General features: G+C 42.6%; 1 protein-coding gene across 2 annotated transcripts in view; it reads right to left on the minus strand.

Moving 5' to 3' along the window:
• The window catches only part of FBXL5 (F-box and leucine rich repeat protein 5), a 42567-nt gene extending 18959 nt beyond the window's left edge, over positions 1-23608 (minus strand). The window contains exons 1-4 of one of the 2 annotated variants that reach the window (XM_056555179.1): positions 23336-23608; positions 3780-3995; positions 2444-2539; positions 1938-2124 (exon numbers count right to left, since the gene is read on the minus strand). In XM_056555179.1, coding sequence (XP_056411154.1) covers positions 1938-2124; positions 2444-2539; positions 3780-3995; positions 23336-23419 — 583 coding nt within the window. In that variant the 5' untranslated portion in view covers positions 23420-23608. Of the gene's footprint in view, positions 1-1937; positions 2125-2443; positions 2540-3779; positions 3996-23202; positions 23310-23335 lie in introns of those variants that run through there. The other variant, XM_056555180.1, reaches the window with a different exon arrangement.
• Positions 23609-25052: the final 1444 nt, after the last annotated feature.

Genomic DNA, 25052 nt, shown 5'->3' on the forward strand with positions numbered 1-25052 from the left:
GGATAGGATGTTTAAGGCCAGAATACCCTTTAGGGTACGTTCATACGTACGCAGATTTGATGTGCAGGATTTTCTGCTGCAGATTTCAATGTAAACGAAATGACTGAACACAGCTTCTTATTACAAATCCTGCGCATCAGTTACAAATCCTGCGCATCAAAACTGCGCAGGATCCTGTATGTGTGAACGTACCCTTAGGGTACGTTCACACATACGTAGATTTGATGCACGTGAACGTACCCTAAGGAATAAGGGGGGTGTGGGGGAAACAAAAACCCTGAAACTCACCTTGCCCTGGTTCCCGTAGGTCTGCCGCAGTTCTCCTCAGTGCGGTCCCGGTGTCTTCTCTGTGCTGCCAAACACCAGTTGGTCCAGGACCTTTCCCGCTCAGATAATCATTGGCCACAGCATTGTCAGGTGTCAGGCCAGTGACTGGCTGAGCAGGAAGGTCCTGTAAGTCCTATAAGACACCGGAGGAGAATGGGATCTGCAGCAGACCTAAGGGGGACCGAGGCTAGGTAAACATCCAATTTTTATATGTTTCCGGGCAAAATATTAATGGGGGAGACGTGTCAAGTGAGGGGGATGGGGGCTGAGTGACATTGGGGGATTGAAATTAAATTGGTAAGATGTAAAATGGAGGGTGTAGACATGAAATGGGCGGGGATAGACGTGAAATTAGAGGATTTCACCATTTGATTATTATATCGCAATTGCATAACGAAATCCCGATATTTACCTCTATTATCACAATTGCACGTTTTCCCCAAATCATGCAGCCCTAATATAAGTAATAATGCAGGACTACATTACAAGGGACAAGTACTGACATATCAGAAAAGTCCAATGTAAAGTTTACATATGAAGACAGTGCAAGTCATGTTTCTGGCCATTTTTTTAAGCTGCTGTACTATGAAGGCAGAAGCTGAAAATAATCATTTTGAAGCCAAATTTCAAAATATCCCATAAAATGTTGAGCAATTTTGTCAAAATATTGCCAAATTCAGAATTCTGCTGACCTGTTTAGTGGAATGTGTGACAGGCGGGTGGTAAGAATACACTCTGTCAGTACTAAAAAGTGCTGATGACAAAGCATGAGGAAAGGAAGGGAATTCATGAGAAAATGATTTCTGTGAACTAGAGTACTAGATATCACCGTCGTAGTGGAATCGGCTATGGGCACTGAGCAGAGAGGTGGTGGTGGTGGGAATGGGTCTATTATGCTGTTCCTAAACCAAGTTTAGATACCTCAAACCTGTAATTGCACTGTATAAAAACTATGGTTAAACATACTTCTAATTATTCATAAATGTGGCACTTCCAAAAACATCCCCCAAAACACTCCATGTATAAGAAGCTACACGCAATATGTAGAAAAAGTAATACTACAAAATGTCCAAGGTGCTTAGATCCTTTTTGTCACTTAAATTACATTCAGCATTAAAGGGGTACTCTGGTGGAAAACTTTTTTGCCAGAAAGTTAAATAGATTAGTAAATGACTTCTATTTAAAAATCTTAATCCTTTCAGTACCTATTAGCAGCTGTATGCTACAGAGGAAATTCCATTCTTTTTGAATTTCTTTTTTGTCTTGTCCACAGTGCTCTCTGCTGACACCTCTGCCAGTGTCAGGAACTGTCCAGAGCAGCATAGGTTTGCTATGGGGATTTTCTACTGCTCTGGACAGTTCCTGATACGGGCATCAGGTGTCAGCAGAGAGCACTGTGGACAAGACAAAAAAGAAATTCAAAAAGAAAAGAATTTCCTCTGTAGCATACAGCTGCTAATAAGTACTGGATGGGTAAAGATTTTTAATAGAAGTCATTTACAAATCTGTTTAACTTTCTGGCACCAGTAGATTTAAAAAAAAAAAAATAATAATAATTTTTTTAAAGTTTTCCACCGGAGTACCCCTTTAATACAAGTAATAGGCCTCACCCTTCTCCGTCTTTTCATCCATAGAGTACTTGAGCACCTTCTGAATCTCTTCAGCCTCAGTCCACAGACTCAGCCCTCTGAGCAGTTCTGTGGGGTCTTTCTGGGAGCAGTGTTGGGCGATCACCATCTTTTTAATGTCCTTTAGCTCATCATAAGTAAAGTATTCCATCAACATGGGCTGAAAAACCTGAGAGAAAGCTTATTTAGTCTAGATGTGTACATCTCATGAGATGTTTTATGAACATTGGATAGTGAAACGTCACGACAACTAAGGGTCTATAGCAGTGTTTTCCAACCAGGGTTCCTCCAGCTGTTGCAAAACTACAACTCCCAGCATGGCTGGACAGCCTTTGGCTGTCCAGGCATGCTGGGAGTTGTAGTTTTGCAACAGCTGGAGGCACCCTGGTTAGGAAGCACTGTTTGAGTGAACAGAAATGATATGGCAGTAACCTTCCATCTGAAGATGCTTGTATGCACATGAGAACGATCAGAAATAATGGACTTACCTCCTCTTCTTCCTTCATATGAGGGATGAAGTCACTGGTGAAAGCCTCCAGCCTCTCCTTCAGCTGCTGGGCATAGTTCAGCTGTTCATATTCATCCTGAGAGCACAGAACAATGACTGGGTGGTGACATTTTATGTCTAACATATAAACTGATAAACCACTGCTTTTAAAACACAAGGTTAACACTTCTTGTCGGCAGCAAACGTAGTAAACTTTTATAAGTGACAAGTGCTCAGCAGATTTATCATGATGAAATCTCTTCCAGTGTCACAACCTCTGTACAATCAGTTCCTCAAATACAGGGGAGAGGAGTGGTCATTTACTTATACTGGACATTTCATGGACTTTAGCTGTCCAATTCTGTTCATGGCAAAAATCAGTCTCCTTCCCACTCTGGCAGCTGAAAATATAGTCCTCACATTCACTGCAAAAGGAGTTTCCCTATTCTGTCACGCTGCTGCAGAGGATCTGGGTTAAAGCTATATTTCTATTGGCTGCCCTGCAGAGAACAGAGGATCACTGTGCAGAGACCTGGCTGTGAGCAGAGTAAATAAGCATGTGTCCCTTCCAGCACTCAGTTCCGAAAAAAAACTTTATCCCCAAATAAGGCTGGGTTCACACCACTGTTTTGCAATACAGTTCCCGTGTCAGGTTTTTGGATGAAAAATGGATTTCTCAAAACCGGACTAAACTATATCAAAACGTGTGTACAAATTTTAACCCATATACGGTTTGAAAAATGATGTCCGGTTGCATCTGGTTGTTCCCATTGACTCCCATGTAAAAAAAAAAAAAAAAAAAAACACATACGGTTTTTCACCCAGACCAAAAACCATGGTACGGTTTTGGGTACGGGAAAAAAAAAAAAAAAAAAAAAACACTCAGACCTTGTCAGATCAAAAATATTTGATATGACTCCATGATATATCAAAAGTATTTTTTTGTAATTACAGGTACACTATAAAACAGATTCTTACTTGGCACTGGGCAGTCACAGTAGGGCCCTGTATTCTGTATTACAAGCCAAAATGCACATAGGTTCCAATGCTAGAGACTCATACACACAGCACTTATATCAGTATATTTCTTTAATATTGTTCTCTGCACATACATTATAAAAGAACAAGTAGACCAGTTTCCCATGAAGACAGATCAGGACACAGCTCTGAGCGATAAGTCACTGTAGTAGATGCAAAGCTGCATGTGATATTACATTTGGCTCACAGCGGACAGCAGCTTCCGATATAACAAGTAATTGTCTTTAGGAGACAACCCCTTTCATTGTGAAATCAACATTACTATGCCATACAGTATGTGCATTCGGCAGGAGGCTTACCTTCACATTTTTCAGCCCTTTCTCGAACAGGACAAGCATCTCAGAGAGCTTGTTGTCAGAGTGCACATTGTACACGGTCTGGCTGCGTTGCTGTAACAGGCCAATGATGCATTCATTCTCGATCTGCTCGTGCATCTTGAACTCCTTGAAGGTCTCGTACAGAGACTGCAGCAGGGCGCGGAAGTCATTGTTGTTGGAAAAATTGGTCTTGGAAAGCTGGGTGAGAGGTTGAACCAATACATTAGTTTTCAGCTCAGAAAAAAAATAATATAAATGTGTATGAAAAATAAAGAACTCAAAATAAGAATATAATTATTACATATGACCGTGACACATTAGAAATGAATCCAAAAGGAAATATTACTATAACCTTTGGTAGAAAGAAACGGCCTCATGTTTTCTTTTAAAAAGCCATGTCACTGTGAACATACAGCCTGATGAAAGAACCATAAGAGGTTGCATCAATTCATCCAACATTAGGAGCCAAGGCAGAACTAACTATTGACCTTAGAAACTTTTTATATTATAGCTATCAACTGGCTCCAGAAAGTTAAACAGATTTGTAAATTACTTATATTAAAAAATCTTAATCCTTCCAGTAGTTATCAGCTGCTGAAGTTGAGTGGTTCTTTCTGACAACAGTGCTCTCTGCTGACACTTCTGCTTGTCTCAGGAACTGCACAGACTAGGAGAAAATCCCCATAGCAAACCACTCCTAATCTGGACAGTTCCTGAGACAAGCAGAGGTGTCAGCAGAGAGCACTGTTGTCAGAAAGAAAATAACTTCAGCAGCTGATAACCACTGGAAGGATTAACATTTTTTAAATAGAAGTAATTTACATATCTGTTTAACCTTCTGGAGAAAGTTGATTTTATAGATAAATAGGTGTGTGTGTGTGTGTATAAATATAGCTCTATCTAAAAAATAAAAAAAAATCAATATATATATATATATATATATATATATATATATATATATATATATATATATAAATAAATAAATAAATAAAATGATTTATTTTTTTTTTTTTTTAGATAGAGCTATATTTATACATACACACACACACACACACACACACACACACACACACACATATTTTAAAGTTTTTTCCTGGAATACCCCTTTAAAGTTACTCAAAGTTTTTTTTTGTTTTTTTTTGTTATAAAGCCAGGAATGGTGAGTGGTAACATTTTTTACATACTAGTGGTCTGAAAACCAGCTGATCCTGACCTTTAGCGATCAGCTGATATCTCCGGAGAAAACCACATCTGGTCAGAGAAATGTAAGAGACAGCAGCTTTATCTGTGTTTTCCAAACAGTAAGTCTCCAACTGTTGCAAAACTACAACTTCCAGCATGGTGGGGAAAAGATTTAGCATAACTTGTAACTTATTGATTGAAATCTCTGATCTTTCTATTCTAAAAGGAGTCCAGTGGGCAGTGTCACTCAATGATAGGAGTCTAGTGGGCGGTCCTAAGCATGGAAAGATCAGAGATTTCAATCAGAATCTGCAAGTTATACTGAATCTTTTCTCATAAGTATATATATCAACAGGCTCAGCTTTCTCTGCTCTATAACATGAATTTGGCGGATTAGATAGCACTTTCATGGTGACAGAATTCCATTGGGTGAGAGGGGAATACCAGACTTCTTTCAGAACAAGGGGATCCAGCATGTTGAATTCCAAATCAGGAGGTCACCATAGCCCCGGGGTTAGTGTGTATGGCCAGCCTTATCCTGCTTATAATAATGATATGACTACTGACACTTCACCAATGTTGCGCAAAATATTCATCAGCGACAATTTCTCCTAAAATGTGTCTCAGGGTGATCAGCTGAAAGGTTAGGGTCCAGCAGTGAGCGCCTAGGACACCAGGGGATAGGGCTATTTTTATTTCCCTACCCGGAATTAAGAGGCCTGAGTAGATGTCAGAGGATAGTTAGGCTGCATTCACACCATGATTTTGCAATGCAGTTCCGTATAAGTTTTCAATTTAAAAACAGTACGGAACCGTATTGAAAACAGTATGCCAAAAGATGCATCAGGTTGTGTCCGCTTTGCGTCCTATACGGTTTTGTCAGTTTTTTTCCTGTACCAAAAACGGTAGTCTACCACTTTTTGGTCCGGGTGAAAAACCGTATTACAACGTATACGTTCTTTTTTTAAAACATGGGAGTCAATGGGAACCGTACAGAACCGTATGTGCGTACGGTTCCATCTGGTTTTCACCATACTTTTTTTTACTTTGCACATTTTTATTGGAATTTCAATCAAACAAGTGAAGCTTTATTCATAATGGAATGAAAAGTTTAAAAACTTACACTTTTTTTTCTTAAAAACGGATGAAACCGGACATCATTTTTCAACCGTATATGGTTTTCAACCGTATACGGATTAAAATTTGTACACACATTTTGATACAGTTTAGTCAGGTTTTGCAAAATCAGTTTTTTTAATCAAAAACCTGATACGGGAACTGCATTGCAAAAACGTGGTGTGAACCCAGCCTTAGTCAGGTAGGTACTGGATTGCATAATGCGCTGCCTTTAGCCATGTAATCACAAATCCACAGGCATGTGTGTACTGTAGGCATTTCCACGGTTTCCACCTTGCAGACTATGCAAAAGGAAAGATTAGTGGGTCACGTACCAGACATTAGCAAACTAACTCTCTTATCTTTCCACTCAAAAGCACAAATGGCTCCGCTGTGTAAAGTTCTTCATCGTATATGTGCAAACACAACACACAAAGGAATGAGAAATCCCTGGAGAACAGAAGTGGTAGCCACCTTGGCATGGTGCCTACGTTTACATGGGAGATGTGCCTACTGACAACAGGAACATCTTTGAAAGATTTATCTGGCTCAAACACTGACTGGCTCCTAAGCTATTACGTTCTGCCCTTGTGCCTCAAGTAATCCACAAGTAAACAAAACAAACAAATTGTAGTCTGGTTATGCTGAGAAACCAAACAAGCAAGAGGAAGACGACTCTAGGCCACAGGGTAAGAGATTGGAGAAGCCACATGAAAGTTAAAGGGTTATCCAGGGAAAAAAAATGTTTCTATAGATCAACTGGCTCCAGAAAGTTAAACAGATTTGTAAATTACTTCTATTAAAAAATCTTAACCCTTTCAGTACTTATGAGCTTCTGAAGTTAAGGTTGTTCTTTTCTGTCTAAGTGCTCTCTGATGACACCTGTCTTGGGAACCGGCCAGTTTAGAAGTAAATCCCCATAGCAAACCTCTTCTAAACTGGGCGGTTCCCTAGACACGTGTCATCAGAGAGAACCTAGACAGAAAAGAACAACCTTAACTTCAGAAGCTCATGAGTATTGAAAGGATTAAGATTTTTTTTTATAGAAGTAATTTACAAATCTGTTTAACTTTCTGGAGCCAATTGATATATATAAAAAAAAAAAGTTTTTTCCTGGAATACCCCTTTAAACCAGAACACACAATAATAGCCATGTATATACTTTAAGGGTCCATCAAGGAGATTGTTCTTTGTGGATTGTCTGTCGTGGTTACTTTACACAGCTACCAGATTTTATGTTGTACTGAACAGTGGAAATGCCTACAGTTATTTTCTAGAATCCTATTCTCACTATAGGGCCAGAAATGACAGTTTTAGGTCATACAGAAAGGTCCACCCTTCATGGATAGTACTTGATGCTCAGCTGCTTGGACTCTATAGCACCCGTCTCCATACCGGATATTATAAAATAGCACTAGACAACCCCTTTCATTTAAAGTGGTATTCTGGCCTTATACATCTTATCCCCTATCCAAAAGGAATAGGGGATAAGAGGTCTGATCGTAGTGGTCTTGCCACTGGGCCGATACGTGACATCACTGCCACGCCTCCTCCATTCATGTCTATGGGAGGGGAATGGCCATGACACAATGAAGGGGCTTGGCTGTGACGTCTTGTCTCAGACAGCGCCCGCCACAGAATACTGGGGGCTGCACCGAGGTCGCGGACATCCCAGCAGAGGGATCCCTGCGATCAGACATCTTATCCCCTATCCTTTGGACCAGAAACAAAAACCCCATTCCCATTAGAACATTGTTTTTGCAGTGTGGTAGTGGTGCAGATTCCTAAGCCGGGCTGTCCGAATTATCATGCAGGGTTGAAGAACTTTTGAACAGTAAATCTTGAATGTATAAAGTCATTGGAGGAATTTATCAAGGTTTGCATGCTAGTTTTCTGATGTAAAAAAAGTTGATGATGTAAACATTGATGAGTTCCCCCAATGTCTTTGGACAGAGTAACAAAGAAATACAGGACACTGGGTCAGCATAGCTACAAGACTAAATAGTTTACCATCTTGGCTGCTGCCAGCAGGGACATATGTAGACAGCACATTAATACATTTCCAAGTTGACATATTTTTATGTATGTATGTGTATATATATATATATATATATATATATATATATATATATATATATATCTTTTTTTTTTTTTTTTTTTTTTAAAGGAATATTCCAGGAAAATTGACTTACCCCCTATTCAAAAGTATAAGGGATAAGTAGCTGATCGCAGGGCTCCGACCAATGGCATCCCCCCCACAATCTTCAGCAGGGGACTCTGGCGGTCTCAGTGAGGAGCATGTGTCGTCTATCTGTAGTCGGCACAGGCTCCATTAATTTCTATGGGAGCGCCAATAATGCCCGAAAGCTGTACTCGGGTCTTTTTGGCGCACCCATAGAAATGAATGAAGCACATGACCGCTACACCACGCACTCTTCACAGAGCACCGGGCCCCGTGGATAGGGGATAAGTAAATGTTTTTTGTCTGAGATTTTCAGTGATGTTACAAACATAGATAAAACAGTCTGCCATGGAATCCCAACACCCACCAAGTCATGAAACATACAAATTTTTATTTAAAAAATGTAATAAATAAAAATGATACACAGTCTGGTCCTCTCCCCCATTCTTCGGTACAGATCCTGACTCCCTCCTTCATCTCACTGTCATATGATCTCCTTCAATAATTTTTTTTCTGACTTTTTTCTTAACTTATAAAATAGAGAAATAATTGTTAGCTGCAGCCCTAGAATATTGTACGCGACTATGACATCAATGGGGCTCACAACCTAATATCCAAAGCTCAAAAACAAATAAAACTAATCACATAGGAAGAAAAAAAGAATCAGTAGGTTTTTGGATTATGAGAAGAAACCATAAAACTAGAAAACACCCATAAAACACTAGAGGGACGCAGGAACTCCTTGAAGATGTTGTCCTTGATCAAAGCAAAGACACAAGCTGGCCAATGCGACAGGAGCTATAGCCTTAACTTCATAACCCTAGAGGACCAATGACACAAGTGTATGTCATGGTGCCCCAGTACTTTATGCACCATTAAAGGGGTTATCCATGAAAAAACAACAACATTTTTTATATATCAACAGGCTCAAAAAGTCAAACATATTTCTAAATTACTTCTATTAAAAAAATCTTATTCCTTTCAGTACTTATGAGCTGCTGAAGTTGAGTTGTTCTTTTCTGTCTAAGTGCTCTCTGATGACACCTGTCTCGGGAACTGTCCAGAGTAGAAGCAGATCCCCATAGCAAACCTCTTCTACTCTGTGCATTCCCGAGACAGACAGAGATGTCAGCAGAGAGCACTGTTGTCAGACAGAAAAGAACAACTAATTTTCAGCAGTTGATAATTATTGGAAGGATTAAGATTTTTTTGATAGAAGTAATTTACAAATCTGTTTAACTTTCTGGAGCCAGTTGATATAAGAAATTTTTTTTTTCCTGGAATACCCTGTTAAGTACATTTACGGCATGAACCGAAAAGTGCTCACTTCACACATGGTGAGTCCCAACTACTGACCTCCCTCGCCGCTTATGATGGACATAAGGAAAGCACCCTTAAGGAAGCCGCTCCTAGGCGACGTACCACGTGGGGTTACAGTGGGTCACTCGCCTTCGTGATTTGCTTTAGTTTCACCTTCCATCTGGTCCTTTACCTGGGTCTCACACAGGATCACTGTTTGTTATACAGCATTATTACATATTGTCTTCATTTCATTCATTGTATTTCATTTTCAGGATAGTGGGGTAATGTTTGATTCATATCTGACCTCCATTGGGGAACAATATTGCACATTATTTGCAGGACCAGAGGTCATATTTATGTATATACTGGACAAGTGATGTCTATAGAGGGGTCCATGGTCGCCTCGGGTTGTAGGATAGAGCTCAGTGTTTAAGCCTTTTTAAATTGCTTATAAAAGATTCCTTATTTTGTACGTCATTGTTTATGTTTAGTATTTAATAAAATAATTTTTGTTTGCTCTGCAATCACTGTGACTGCAAGCAGCGTATCCGCAGCGCCAAATATGCTGCGGATGCACTGTGCGTGACCCTACCCTAAAGGGGTAATCACATCACATCAAGCGATAATATCTAGTTAGACTATGTCTTCAGTTTATCATTCGTGGGTGTCTGCTTTTTAGGCCCATCCTGGGAATGAAGGGCTGCAGAACTCGTTTAGCATTATGTCTCCTAAGTTTTCATGGCACTCTTGGTCACTATTCACTTGAATGGACGAGCTGCTATACAGCAGTATTTCTCAACAAGGGTGTCTCCAGCAGTTGCAAAACTACAACTCCCAACATGCCCAGACAGCCAACGGCTGTCCAGGCATGCTGGGAGTTGTAGTTTTGCAACAGCTGGAGGCACCCTGGTTGGGAAACACTGACATACAGGGTAATCTGTGAATAGGACATTGTACCACAGCAGCTCTGCTGCCCCTTTCCTTCTAAAAATCTGATCTATGGGATCTCCATGAAAGTTCAATCACATGTAAGGAGGGATCGGGATCGAGCAGACGGCCAAACAAACTTTCACGTGTATGCGGAGATAACTGTTGAAGGTGTATGGCATACATAGATGACTGTAGACTTACTTATAAAGTCTAAATTCTGCTTACAGATGCTGCACCCTAAGCTCAGCCATCTTAACGAGACTTTATAGAGAAATTTACAGGGTCACAAGATTATTATGTCTTTAGTCTTTGCTTTAAAAAACTTAACAAGATGCAATGGTGCTAAGTAAGCGGAAAACCTTATCACAGCTGTAAACACCAGGAAGAACAAATACTGTGCAGTACAGGTAGACTATATTAAAGTATATCTCCAGTAATAAAGAATATAATTATATACAGCAGGAATGTGCTCAATCATCACTTTTATAAATCCCTTTCATTGACATTTACTTATAGTTCACACCGCAGGGAACACACAACTATGCATTAGGAGACAGTACATTCTGCATGGTTTCCTAAGCTTCTCTCTAAAGTACAGGATCAAATGCAGGAGAATCCCACTCCACCGCACCGCCCCGGAGAATCCCACTCCACCGCACCGCCCCGGAGAATCCCACTCCACCGCACCGCCCCGGAGAATCCCACTCCACCGCACCGCCCCGGAGAATCCCACTCCACCGCACCGCCCCGGAGAATCCCACTCCACCGCACCGCCCCGGAGAATCCCACTCCACCGCACCGCCCCGGAGAATCCCACTCCACCGCACCGCCCCGGAGAATCCCACTCCACCGCACCGCCCCGGAGAATCCCACTCCACCGCACCGCCCCGGAGAATCCCACTCCACCGCACCGCCCCGGAGAATCCCACTCCACCGCACCGCCCCGGAGAATCCCACTCCACCGCACCGCCCCGGAGAATCCCACTCCACCGCCCCGGAGAATCCCACTCCACCGCACCGCCCCGGAGAATCCCACTCCACCGCACCGCCCCGGAGAATCCCACTCCACCGCACCGCCCCGGAGAATCCCACTCCACCGCCCCGGAGAATCCCACTCCACCGCACCGCCCCGGAGAATCCCACTCCACCGCACCGCCCCGGAGAATCCCACTCCACCGCACCGCCCCGGAGAATCCCACTCCACCGCACCGCCCCGGAGAATCCCACTCCACCGCACCGCCCCGGAGAATCCCACTCCACTGCACCGCCCCGGAGAATCCCACTCCACTGCACCGCCCCGGAGAATCCCACTCCACTGCACCGCCCCGGAGAATCCCACTCCACTGTACAGCCCAGGAGAGTCCCATTCCACTGCACAGCCCCGGAGAATCCCATTCCACTGCACAGCCCCGGAGAATCCCATTCCACTGCACCGCCCCGGAGAATCCCATTCCACTGCACAGCCCCGGAGAATCCCATTCCACTGCACAGCCCCGGAGAATCCCATTCCACTGTACCGCCCCGGAGAATCCCATTCCACTGTACCGCCCCGGAGAATCCCATTCCACTGTACCGCCCAGGAGAATCCCACTGTACAGCCCAGGAGAGTCCCACTGTACAGCCCAGGAGAATCCCACTGTACAGCCCAGGAGAATCCCACTGTACAGCCCAGGAGAATCCCACTGTACAGCCCAGGAGAATCCCACTGTACAGCCCAGGAGAATCCCACTGTACAGCCCAGGAGAGTCCCACTGTACAGCCCAGGAGAGTCCCACTGTACAGCCCAGGAGAATCCCACTGTACAGCCCAGGAGAATCCCACTGTACAGCCCAGGAGAGTCCCACTGTACAGCCCAGGAGAGTCCCACTGTACAGCCCAGGAGAATCCCATTCCACTGTACAGCCCAGGAGAATCCCATTCCACTGTACAGCCCAGGAGAATCCCATTCCACTGTACAGCCCAGGAGAATCCCATTCCACTGTACAGCCCAGGAGAATCCCATTCCACTGTACAGCCCAGGAGAATCCCATTCCACTGTACAGCCCAGGAGAATCCCATTCCACTGTACAGCCCAGGAGAATCCCATTCCACTGTACAGCCCAGGAGAATCCCATTCCACTGTACAGCCCAGGAGAATCCCATTCCACTGTACAGCCCAGGAGAATCCCATTCCACTGTACAGCCCAGGAGAATCCCATTCCACTGCACCGCCCAGGAGAATCCCATTCCACTGCACCGCCCAGGAGAATCCCATTCCACTGCACCGCCCAGGAGAATCCCATTCCACTGCACCGCCCAGGAGAATCCCATTCCACTGCACCGCCCAGGAGAATCCCATTCCACTGCACCGCCCAGGAGAATCCCATTCCACTGTACCACACTAGATTATGTGCTGGAGGTGGGAGCCTAAGAAACTGTAGAACACAATGGGGTAGATAATACACTGTTGCAAAGTAAGTGTCTTCATTACCCATAGCAACCAATCACTGTTCAGCTCTCATTAAGATGTGAAAGCTGGTCTCTGACTGGTTGCTATGGGTAACAGACCATTTTAGCGTGACTGTGCCACTCTTACTACTCAAGCTCACTGTTTAACCAGTCAAGACCGTTACCAATAAAGTTGGTTGACTATTGGGGTAAGGGTTGTCTTGTTATATAGTACCTGAACTCCTTTTAGACCCAAGATTGGAAGTTTCAAATAAAAAAAAGTGATCCAGAGGCCTATCATTTCCACAAGGGAGCGAGGCTGCTGTTCTCTAGCACTGAGTATCTACAGTATTATATAATACATCCCATAGACAGCAGTCTATACAGGAAGATATAAGTGACTATTTGCACCCAGGCTCACACAACATGCAGCGTTTTCCAAACAGTGTGCATCCAGCTGTTGCAAAACTACAACTCCCAGCATGCCCAGACAGCCTTTGGCTGTCCGGGCATGCTGGGAGTTGTAGTTTTTCAACAGCTGCAGACACGCTCTTTGAAAAGCACTTTAATACTGACTGATCTGAGTCCCAACCAAATACTTATTAGGGAGGAACCGGGAATATAGCGAAATTGCAATGAAGACTTAGCATTCAATAAAACCAAGATTCATAGGACATGTGCAGTCCAAAAGGGCTGAACTACAGGAGGCCCCGGCTCAGCTTTACCACCCAATGCCATAACCCCACTGCTACATGCAGCTCTAGTTATTAGGATGGGGGTTGTGTGCTGTAGAATTACTTAAGATGGGGGTGGGGGTGGGGGTTTCAATAATGCTTGTCTTCAATTCCTAGCTCTACTGAAAATCAATGGTCAACAATGAAGTGCATTATGTTCAGTGAGTTCACACAGCTGTACAGTGCCAATGGGAATTCGATCTTCGTGTTAATAAAGGGGGTGTTAAGAGGTGGGACCCCATGTCTTAAAGTGGGAGGGGGGCTATAACAGCCACTTAAAGGGTTATCAGGTATATTGAAAATGAAATCCTGTTAGGTGCAGGAATAGAAAAAATAAAAAAATAAAAAACACTATACTTACCTAACCCTCGTCCCCTTCAGATCTCATACAGCTCCATCTAGTCCACAAAACCTCCTCTTCCTGCTTCTGAGATGAGCGCTTAGCACAGGACCTACCTGTTCAGCCATCACTGTGGCCAGTGACACGCTGAGCTGGCAGGTCCTGCACCAAGAGCTTGTCTTAGAGGAGGTAAGAAGGGAAAAGATCAAGGGACCGGACAGAGGAAAAAAAGAGGAGGTGCAGGGAATCAAGGCTAAGTATGTACAGTTTTTTTCCCGATTTTTACCGCCCCCAGCAGGATATTAAAAGGAGTAGTCTAGTATCCAAAAATGTATCCCGTCTGCCGCATGTATCGAGGTGTGTCGATCAAGGCACAAAGTGGTGCCCAACATACCACCTCCATCTCAGTGGATAGGGGATACGTTTTATTATACTAGATCAGTGGTTCTTAACCTTGTTGGGGGTACTGAACCCCACCAGTTTCATATGCGCATTCACCGAACCCCTCTTAATTGGAAAAATAAAATATGATTTTTTCAAATTCAAAACATAGGAGGTATATATTTAAGTATATACTTATAGGTGCACAAAATGAACAAAACCATTAAGAACAAAGAACAAAACCATGAAAACATGATTTTCACACAAAAACTAAAACATAATTAATATTTAATGCAAATCAGTGTGACTTCTGCTGTTGTCTTTCAGAGACCAGTTCAGAAATGCGCGGATTTACCTTGGCAAGTGCTACTCTCATGTCATTTTCGCAACTATGGCAGTGTCCCCCCCCCCCCCACCACATTAGGCAGGCAGTGTCCCCCCCCCCCCACCACATTAGGCAGGCAGTGTCCCCCCCCCCCCACCACATTAGGCAGGCAGTGTCCCCCCCCCCACCACATTAGGCAGGCAGTGTCCCCCCCCCCCCACCACATTAGGCAGGCAGTGTCCCCCCCCCCCCCCACCACATTAGGCAGGCAGTGTCCCCCCCCCCCCCCACCACATTAGGCAGGCAGTGTCCCCCCCCCCCCCACCACATTAGGCAGGCAGTGTCCCCCCCCCCCCCACCACATTAGGCAGGCAGTGTCCCCCCCCCCCACCACATTAGGCAGGCAGTGTCCCCCCCCCCCCCCACCACATTAGGCAGGCAGTGTCCCCCCCCCCCCCCACCACATTAGGCAGGCAGTGTCCCCCCCCCCCCCACCACATTAGGCAGGCAGTGTCCCCCCCCCCCACCACATTAGGCAGGCAGTGTCCGTCCCCCCCCCCCACATTAGGCAGGCAGTGTCCCCCCCCCCACCCACATTAGGCAGGCAGTGTCCCCCCCCCCACATTAGGCAGGCAGTGTCCCCCCCCCCCCCACATTAGGCAGGCAGTGGGGGGGGGGGGGAATTGCCCCGTCGCTACAGGACCGGCAAACACTGGCTCTGCTCGAGGCCCCGGGCCAGCTCAGGGCCCCAAGCAATTGCTTGGTTTGCCTGTCCTGTTGCGACCTCCCCCGCCGAACCCCCGGGACTGACTCACCGAACCCAGGTTAAGAACCACTGTACCAGATAAGATAACCTCTTAGCACTTTAAAAGGGGTACTCCACTGGAAAACATTTTTTTTTAATTAACTGGTGCCAGAAAGTTAAAACAGATTTGTAAATTACTATTTAAAAATCTTAACCCTTCCAGTACTTATTAGCTGCTGTATGTTCCAGAGAAGTTTTTTTCTTTTTGAATTTCCTTTCTGTCTGACCACAGTGCTCTCTACTGACACCTCTGTCCACTTTAGGAACTGTCCAGAGTAGCAGAAAATTCCCATAGCAAACCTATCCTGCTCCGGACAGTTCCTAAAATGTAGAGGTGTCAGCACAAAGCACTGTGGTCAGAAATAGAAAATTCAAAAAGAAAAGAACTTCCTGTGGAGCATATAGCATCTGATAAGTACTAGAAGGATTAAAATTTTTAAATAGAAGTACGGTAATTTACAAATCTGTTTAACTTTCTGGCACCAGTTGATTTAAAGAAAAAAAAGTTTTCCAGGGGAGTACCCCTTTAAACTGCCCCGATACCCTTTGGAACAGCGATCTCCAGATGGGAATACCCCTTTAAGACCATCATTGTGACATCCAGTACTATAGGGTTGTGTCACCAAATTTTCGTAACCTGTTTCCCCATGTCTGGTCTGGTCTGCTCACATGACCCTATGTGGAGTTAGAACGTAACATACTGACTGTTGGCATGAAGGTACATTACACCAGTTATGTGGTGTAAACACGTTTTAAATAAAGCTTAGGTAGAAAGCCAAAGTATCAAACTGGGGTAAAAAGGCCTAAACCTACATACCCTGTCCATGAAACGATTGCACCACTTTTCAGCACAGGGTGGCAGTGATCTATTCCAGACACAGCTCACTAATAACACCCTACACAAAATATCTACAGGGACCCATATTAGTGACAAGACGTCATACAGAGTATATGGGCTACAATCACAGTAAGCACAAGAATGGCATAACCTTCACTTAAAGAGGTACTCCAGTGGGAAAAAAAATTTTGGTGCCAAAAAAATAAAAAAAGGTTTGTAAATTACTACTATTTAAAAATCTTCATCCTTCCAGTAATTATCAGCTGCTATATGCTCCACAGGAAGTTAAGTTGTTCTTTCCAGTCTGACCACAGTGCTCTCTGCTGACACCTCTGTCCATGTAAGGAACTGTCCAGAGCAGGAGAAAATCCCCAAAGCAAACATCTACTGCTTTAGACAGTTCCTGACATGGACAGAGGTGTCAGCAGAGAGCACTGTGGTCAGACAGAAAAGAACTATACCACTTCCTCTGGAGCATACAGCAGCTGATAAGTACAGTGATCCCTCAACTTACAATGGCCTCAACATACAATAGTTTCAACATACAATGGTCTTTTCTGGACCATTGTAACTTGAAACCAGACTCAACATACAATGCTACGGACAGTCCAGATCTGTGATACCTGTCACAACTGGAGGAACTGACCAATCAGAATTGGCATTTTATTGGTAAATCACCTCTATTACTGAAGTACAAGCACTGACTGGCTGTCTGGTAGCGCCCCCTACAGTACAGGGAGGAACTACAAGTTCTGTACTACTCCTTACCTGTACCAGGATTAGCTGCTCCTTTGGACACAAAGTAAGGGCGGCTCCATTTGGGACACTGTGTGTACTGTATAGGACCCTGAAGAAGCTCCTGTCCTCTACATGAACCATTGTTTCCCAACCAGGGTGCCTCCAGCTGTTGCAAAACTACAACTCCCAGCATGCCCGGACAGCCAACGGCTGTCCGGGCATGCTGGGAGTTGTAGTTTTGCAATAGGTGAAGGCACCCTGGTTGGGAAACACTGACATAGACAGTGATTATAGCTCCCAGCAGATCTTTCTTACTTTTATATGTAAGGACTTGCTTTATCTGTATTATTTATCTACTTATTTTTCTTTAATCCTCCTATTTTTCTATTTTTGGATGACATTTTGGTGGCTTCAGAACCAATTACCAGGTTTCCATAGAGTAATGGTCTCAACATACAATGGTCGTCCTGAAACCAATTAATATTGTAGCTTGAGGGACCACTGTACTGGAAGGGTTGAGATTTTTAAATAGAAGTAATTTACAAATCTGTTTTACTTTCTGGCACAAGGAGATTTGAAAAAAAAAATGTTTTTTCCATCAGAGTACCCCTTTAACATGATAAAGGCAAAATTTACCCTGTAAAGGTGTTTACAGGGAAAATGGGGGAGATTCATCAAGACCTTGTGCTGAGGAAAAGTTGACCAGTTGTCCAGAGCAACCAGATTGCTTTTATTTTTCTAAAGCCTTTTCAAAAATGAAAGAATGAATCTGATTGGTTGCTATGGGCAACTGGTCAATTTTTCCTCCACACAAGTTTTGATGAACCTCCCCAATGTGTGTTATTAGTACCCAGTAGAGCCCTGCACAGGACTGTTTACCTAATCCCTTTCCGGCTGCACTTCTGACCATTAAAAGGAAAACGGTCACATGATCACTCCCGCAATAACCACAGGTACTGACGATAGTGCGGGGGACGCCGATTCATATGATCCCTACCTTGCCCAGATCCGTCCGGCCGTTCACCCACAATCTTAGTTTTTCTATATATGCAAATGTGGCTGTAATTGGGATGGGCGGGTTTTCAGGAGCCTAGTGGCACTGTGACATCAGCACCGCTCACTTACGAATATACATCCCCCCTCCCCCCGGCGCTCCTAACTGGTCTTCACTGCGCAGGTGCCGCTTCCTGACATGCGCAGTGCAGACCAGTTAGGAGCGGCGGGGAATGAATATTCATAAGCAGGCGGCGCTGCGGATGGGCGGTGCTGATGTCACAGTGCCACTAGGCTCCTGAAAACCCCGCCCGTGCCAGTTACAGCCACATTTGCATATATAGAAAAACTAAGACTGCGGGTGAACAGCCGGACGGACCCGGGCAAGGTAGGGATCATATGAATCAGCGTCCCCCGCACTATCCGTCAGTACCTGTAGTGTGGGAGTGATCATGTGACAGTTTTCCTTTAACACTCGCTACTACAAGGTGGGTGTTCTATTTCTGCCCACTCCCGCAAAAAATTTGTCACAGCTTTAAACTTTTCTCTGTGCCAATTCATCAGCCCCCTGTATGTTATGTGACCGCCCGATCCTGCAAGTTTTATATCGAGCCCAATCCCATTACAGTCCTCTAGTACACAGCAAGTGATAAGTATTATACACAGTCATGACCGTAAATGTTGGCACCCCTGAAATTTTTCTAGAAAATGAAGTATTTCTCACAGAAAAGGATTGCAGTAACACATGTTTTGCTATACACATGTTTATTCCCTTTGTGTGTATTGGAACTAAACCAAAAAAGGGAGGAAAAAAATATAATTGGACATAATGTCACCAAACTCCAAAAATGGGCTGGACAAAATTATCAGCACCCTTTCAAAATTGTGGAAAAATAAGATTGTTTCGAGCACCTGATGCTCCTTTAAACTCACCTGGAGCAAGTAAAAGGTGTGGGCAATATAAAAATAACACCTGAAAGCAGATAAAAAGGAGAGAAGTTCACTTAGTCTTTGCATTGTGTGTCTGTGTGTGCCACAATAAGCATGGACTACAGAAAGAGGAGAAGAGAACTGTCTGAGGACTTGAGAACCAAAATTGTGGGAAAATATCAAAAATCTCAAGGTTACAAGTCCATCTCTAAAGATCTAGATTTGCCTTTGTCCACAGTGCGCAACATTATCAAGAAGTTTGCAACCCATGGCACTGTAGCTAATTTCCCTGGGTGTGGACAGAAGAGAAAAATTGATGAAAGGTGTCATCGCAGGATAGTCCGGATGGTGGATAAGCAGCCCCAAACAAGTTCCAAAGATATTCAAGTTGTCCTGCAGGCTCAGGGAGCATCAGTGTCAGCGTGAACTATCCATCGACATTTAAATGAAACACTATGGCAGGAGACCCAGGAGGACCCCACTGCTGACACAGAGACATAAAAAAGCAAGATTACATTTTGCCAAAATGAACTTAAGTAAGCCAAAATCCTTCTGGAAAAATGTCTTGTGGACAGATGAGACCAAGATAGAGCTTTTTGGTAAAGCACATCATTCTACTGTTTACCGAAAATGGAATGAGGCCTACAAAGAAAAGAACACAGTACATACAGTGAAATATGGTGGAGGATCAGTGATGTTTTGGGGTTGTTTTGCCGCCTCTGGCACTGGGGGCCTTGAATGTGTACAAGACATCATGAAATCTGAGGATTACCAATGGATTTTGGGTTGCACTGTACAGCCCAGCGTCAGAAAGCTGGTTTGCGTCCGAGATCTTGGGTCTTCCAGCAGGACAATGACCTCAAACATATGTCAAAAAGCACCCAGAAATGGACGGCAACAAAGCGCTGGAGAGTTCTGAAGTGGCCGCTAATGAGTCCAGATCTAAATCCCATTGAACACCTGTGGAGAGATCTTAAAATTGCTGTTGGGAAAAGGCGCCTTCCAATAAGAGACCTGGAGCAGTTTGTAAAGGAAGAGTGGTCCAACATTCCGGCTGAGAGGTGTAAGAAGCTTATTGATGTTATAGGAAGTGACTGATTTCAGTTATTTATTCCAAAAGGTGTGCAACCAAATATTAAGTCAAGGGTGCCAATAATTTTGTCCAGCCCATTTTTGGAGTTTGGTGTGACATTATGCCCAATTTGCTTTTTTTCCTCCCTTTTTTGGTTTAGTTCCAATACACACAAAGAGAATAAACATGTGTATAGCAAAACATGTGTTACTGCAATCCTTTTCTGTGAGAAATACTTCATTTTCTAGAAAAATATCAGGGGTGCCAACATTTACAGCCATATGACTGTAGGTTCCATAACATACACTACAGGCCTTTGGCTGTCCAGGAATGCGGAGAGTTGCAGTTTTGTAACAACTAGAGGCGCCCTGGTTGGGAAGCACTGTACACACATATTACATTATATAACCTATGTATAGCAGTGCACATGTAATATACACTACACTACACTGTATATAACCTATATATAATAGTATAAATGTAATGTACCTAGTAATACCATATATAGAATATACCACAGTATATATATGTAATAGTATGTACGTAATGCAAATAGTAATATCATACACTGCAGTATATACAGTACACTATAACCTATGTATAGCAGCGCACATGTAATATCCACTACACTGTATATAACCTATATATAATAGTATAAATGTAATGTACCTAGTAATATCATATATAGAATATACTATACACCACAGCATATTACCTATATATAATAGTATGTATGTAATGCAAATAGTAATATATCATACACTGCAGTATATACTGTACACTATAACCTATGTATAGCAATGCACATGTAATATACACTACACTGTATATAACAGTATAAATGTAATGTACCTAGCAATATCATATATAGAATATACTATACACTATATACCACAGTATATAACACACATATATATATATATATATATATATATATATATATATATATATATAAATAGTATGTACGTAATGCAAATAGTAATATATCATGCACTGCAGTATATAACCTGTACACTACAACCTATATATAGCAGAATACTAATGTATATGGTAACATAAATCTATATTGTATTTACTGTACATTATCTTACTATACCTTTCATTATAACCTATGTATAGAAGTATAAATGTAATGTTAATATAACCTCTTATTATATATGCTGTACAATAGGATACAGCCCCCTATAGCAGTGGTCTTCAACCTGCAGACCTCTAGATGTTGCAAAACTACAACTCCCAGCATGCCCGGACAGCCGTTGGCTGTCCGGGCATGCTGGGAGTTGTAGTTTTGCAACATCTGGAGGTCCGCAGGTTGAAGACCACTGCCCTATAGTGTATATTAGTTACATAATAGTATACATGAAATCTACCTGGTAACAAGATCATATATAACATACAGTGCATAATGATATATCTACAGTGTATTTAGTATTATACCCCATATAACAGCGTAAAAGGCTTCTACATGGTTTTATAATACATCACATATGGTACATACTGTATATAACACAAGAATGTATACAGTAACCTAAAGATATATACACCACACTGCTCTGTATACAATGTACACAGTAACCTATATCTATAGCAGTATACAAGTATTATATTACACTGCTGTCCTGTATACAATGTAAACAGTAATAGATATATATATGTGTGTAATATATATATATATATATATATATATATATATATCACTGCCCTGTATACAATGTACACGGTAACCTATATCTATAGCAGTATACAAGTATTATATTACACTGCTGGCCTGTATACAATGTAACAGGTATATATATATATATATATATATATATATATATATATATACACACATATATCACTGCCCTGTATACAATGTACACAGTAACCTATATCTATAGCAGTATACAAGTATTATATTACACTGCTGGCCTGTATACAATGTAAACAGTAATATATATATATATATATATATATTATATATACACACACACACACACATAGATATATATCTATATATATATCTATCTATCTATCACTGCCCTGTATACAATGTACACAGTAACCTATACCTACAGCAGTATATACACATCATACTGCCCTGTATACAATGTACACGGTAACCTATATCTATAGCAGTATACAAGTATTATATTACACTGCTGGCCTGTATACAATGTAAACAGTAATATATATATATATATATATATATATACACACATATATCACTGCCCTGTATACAATGTACACAGTAACCTATATCTATAGCAGTATACAAGTATTATATTACACTGCTGGCCTGTATACAATGTAAATACACACACACACACAGATTATATATATATATATATATATATATATATATCTGTGTGTGTGTGTGTATATATAATATATATATATATATATATATATATATATATTACTGTTTACATTGTATACAGGCCAGCAGTGTAATATAATACTTGTATACTGCTATAGATATAGGTTACTGTGTACATTGTATACAGGGCAGTGATATATGTGTGTGTGTATATATATATATATATATATATATACCTGTTACATTGTATACAGGCCAGCAGTGTAATATAATACTTGTATACTGCTATAGATATAGGTTACTGTGTACATTGTATACAGGGCAGTGATAGATATATATATATATATATATATATATATATATATCACTGCCCTGTATACAATGTACACAGTAACCTATACTTACAACAGTATATACACATCATACTGCCCTGTTTACAATGTACACGGTAACCTATACCTACAGCAGTATATACACATCATACTGCCCTGTATACAATGTACACGGTAACCTATACCTACAGCAGTATATACACATCATACTGCCCTGCATACAATGTACACGGTAACCTATACCTACAGCAGTATATACACATCATACTGCCCTGTATACAATGTACACAGTAACCTATACCTACAGCAGTATATACACATCATACTGCCCTGTATACAATGTACACGGTAACCTATACCTACAGCAGTATATACACATCATACTGCCCTGTATACAATGTACACGGTAACCTATACCTACAGCAGTATATACACATCATACTGCCCTGTATACAATGTACACGGTAACCTATACCTACAGCAGTATATACACATCATACTGTGCTGTATACAGTGACCTATATCCAGTACACACAGGTCCTGTGCTCCAGCGGAGGAAGCGGTAACGCACATCCTCGGCCGGGCCGTTCACACTGCGCGGTCTCTCGTTACCTTATCGCAATAGCGCCCGACCAGCTGCTTCATCCGCCAGTGCGGCCCGGTGAACACATCCACCTCATCCGGGAAAGGAGCCATTCTCCACTCTCCATACAGAGCAGACGGCGCTGAGTTCCGCGGGCGGCCACCAGGCTACCACGACGACTCCGGGACTGAACCTACAGCACTAACACCACTCCTCCTCATTACAAGTGCGCAACTACGGCCTACCGCCACTGCGCCTGCGCACCTCTCCCCAGCGTCACTCCCTGAGAGCATCTTCTCCGACGCATGCGCGCCTCTCCGACAGCCTTCGTCGGTCTTCTAGCGCGCCTACGCAATGCACAGCAAAGCTACCAGCCAGCCATCGCGCATGCGTTTACTGAAGTGGATGGCATTGTTGTTATGTCATGCTGACAAATTGTAGTTACGAGAGCAATTTCACCCGTATGCAGTATGTTCAGTGGTGTCCGATATTGACTGTATCCTACTGTGCATATTATCCTCGGAAAGTCTTTACTGACAATGGAAAACAAAAATTTATAAAGAATTATATAATATATAACATTAGAAGCATTTATCGTAAACAACTGTTTCCCAACCTGTGACTCTCCAGCTGTTACAGAATTACAACTCCCATCATGTTCTGACAACTTGTGTTTCTCTACCTGTAGCTCTCCAGCTGTTACAGAACTACAACTCCCATCATGTTCTGACAACTTGTGTTTCTGTACCTTTAGCTCTCCAGCTGTTACAAAACTACAACTCCCATCATGTCCTGACAACTAGTGTTTCTCTACCTTTAGCTCTCCAGCTGTTACAAAACTACAACTCCCATCATGTCCTGACAACTAGTGTTTCTCTACCTTTAGCTCTCCAGCTGTTACATAACTACAACTCCTATCATGTCCTGACAACTTGTGTTTCCCTACCTGTAGCTCTCCAGCTGATACAAAACTACAACTCCCATCATGTCCTGACAACTTGTGTTTCTGTACCTTTAGCTCTCCAGCTGTTACAAAACTACAACTCCCATCATGTCCTGACAACTAGTGTTTCTCTACCTTTAGCTCTCCAGCTGTTACAGAACTACAACTCCTATCATGTCCTGACAACTAGTGATTCCCTACCTTTAGCTCTCCAGCTGATACAAAACTGCAACTTCCATCGTGTCCTGACAACTAGTGCTTCCCAACCTGTAGCTCTCCAGCTGTTACAGAACTACGACTCCCATCATGTCCTGACAACTAGTGTTTCCCTACCTGTAGCTCTCCAGCTGTTACAAAACTACAACTCCTATCATGTCCTGAAAACCTGTGTTTCCCTACCTGTAGCTCTCCAGCTGTTACAGAACTACAACTCCCATCATGTCCTGACAACTTGTGTTTCCCTACCTGTAGCTCTCCAGCTGTTACAGAACTACAACTCCCATCATGTCCTGACAACTAGTGTTTCCCTACGTGTAGCTCTCCAGCTGTTACAGAACTACAACTCCCATCATGTCCTGACAACTTGTGTTTCCCTACCTGTAGCTCTCCAGCTGTTACAGAACTACAACTCCCATCATGTCCTGACAACTTCTGTTGCCCAACCCGTGACTCTCCAAGTGTTGAAAAACAACAGTATTTTAGGACTTCTGGTATGAAAATAATTCATGAGAACTCCCTGGCCTTATCAGCAACCAGGACCCACGGCTAATTCCATACATCACCGATTGGGACGATATCCGGCA

This window comes from Hyla sarda, chromosome 1 (assembly GCF_029499605.1).
Source record: "Hyla sarda isolate aHylSar1 chromosome 1, aHylSar1.hap1, whole genome shotgun sequence".
Classification (NCBI taxonomy): domain Eukaryota; kingdom Metazoa; phylum Chordata; class Amphibia; order Anura; family Hylidae; genus Hyla; species Hyla sarda.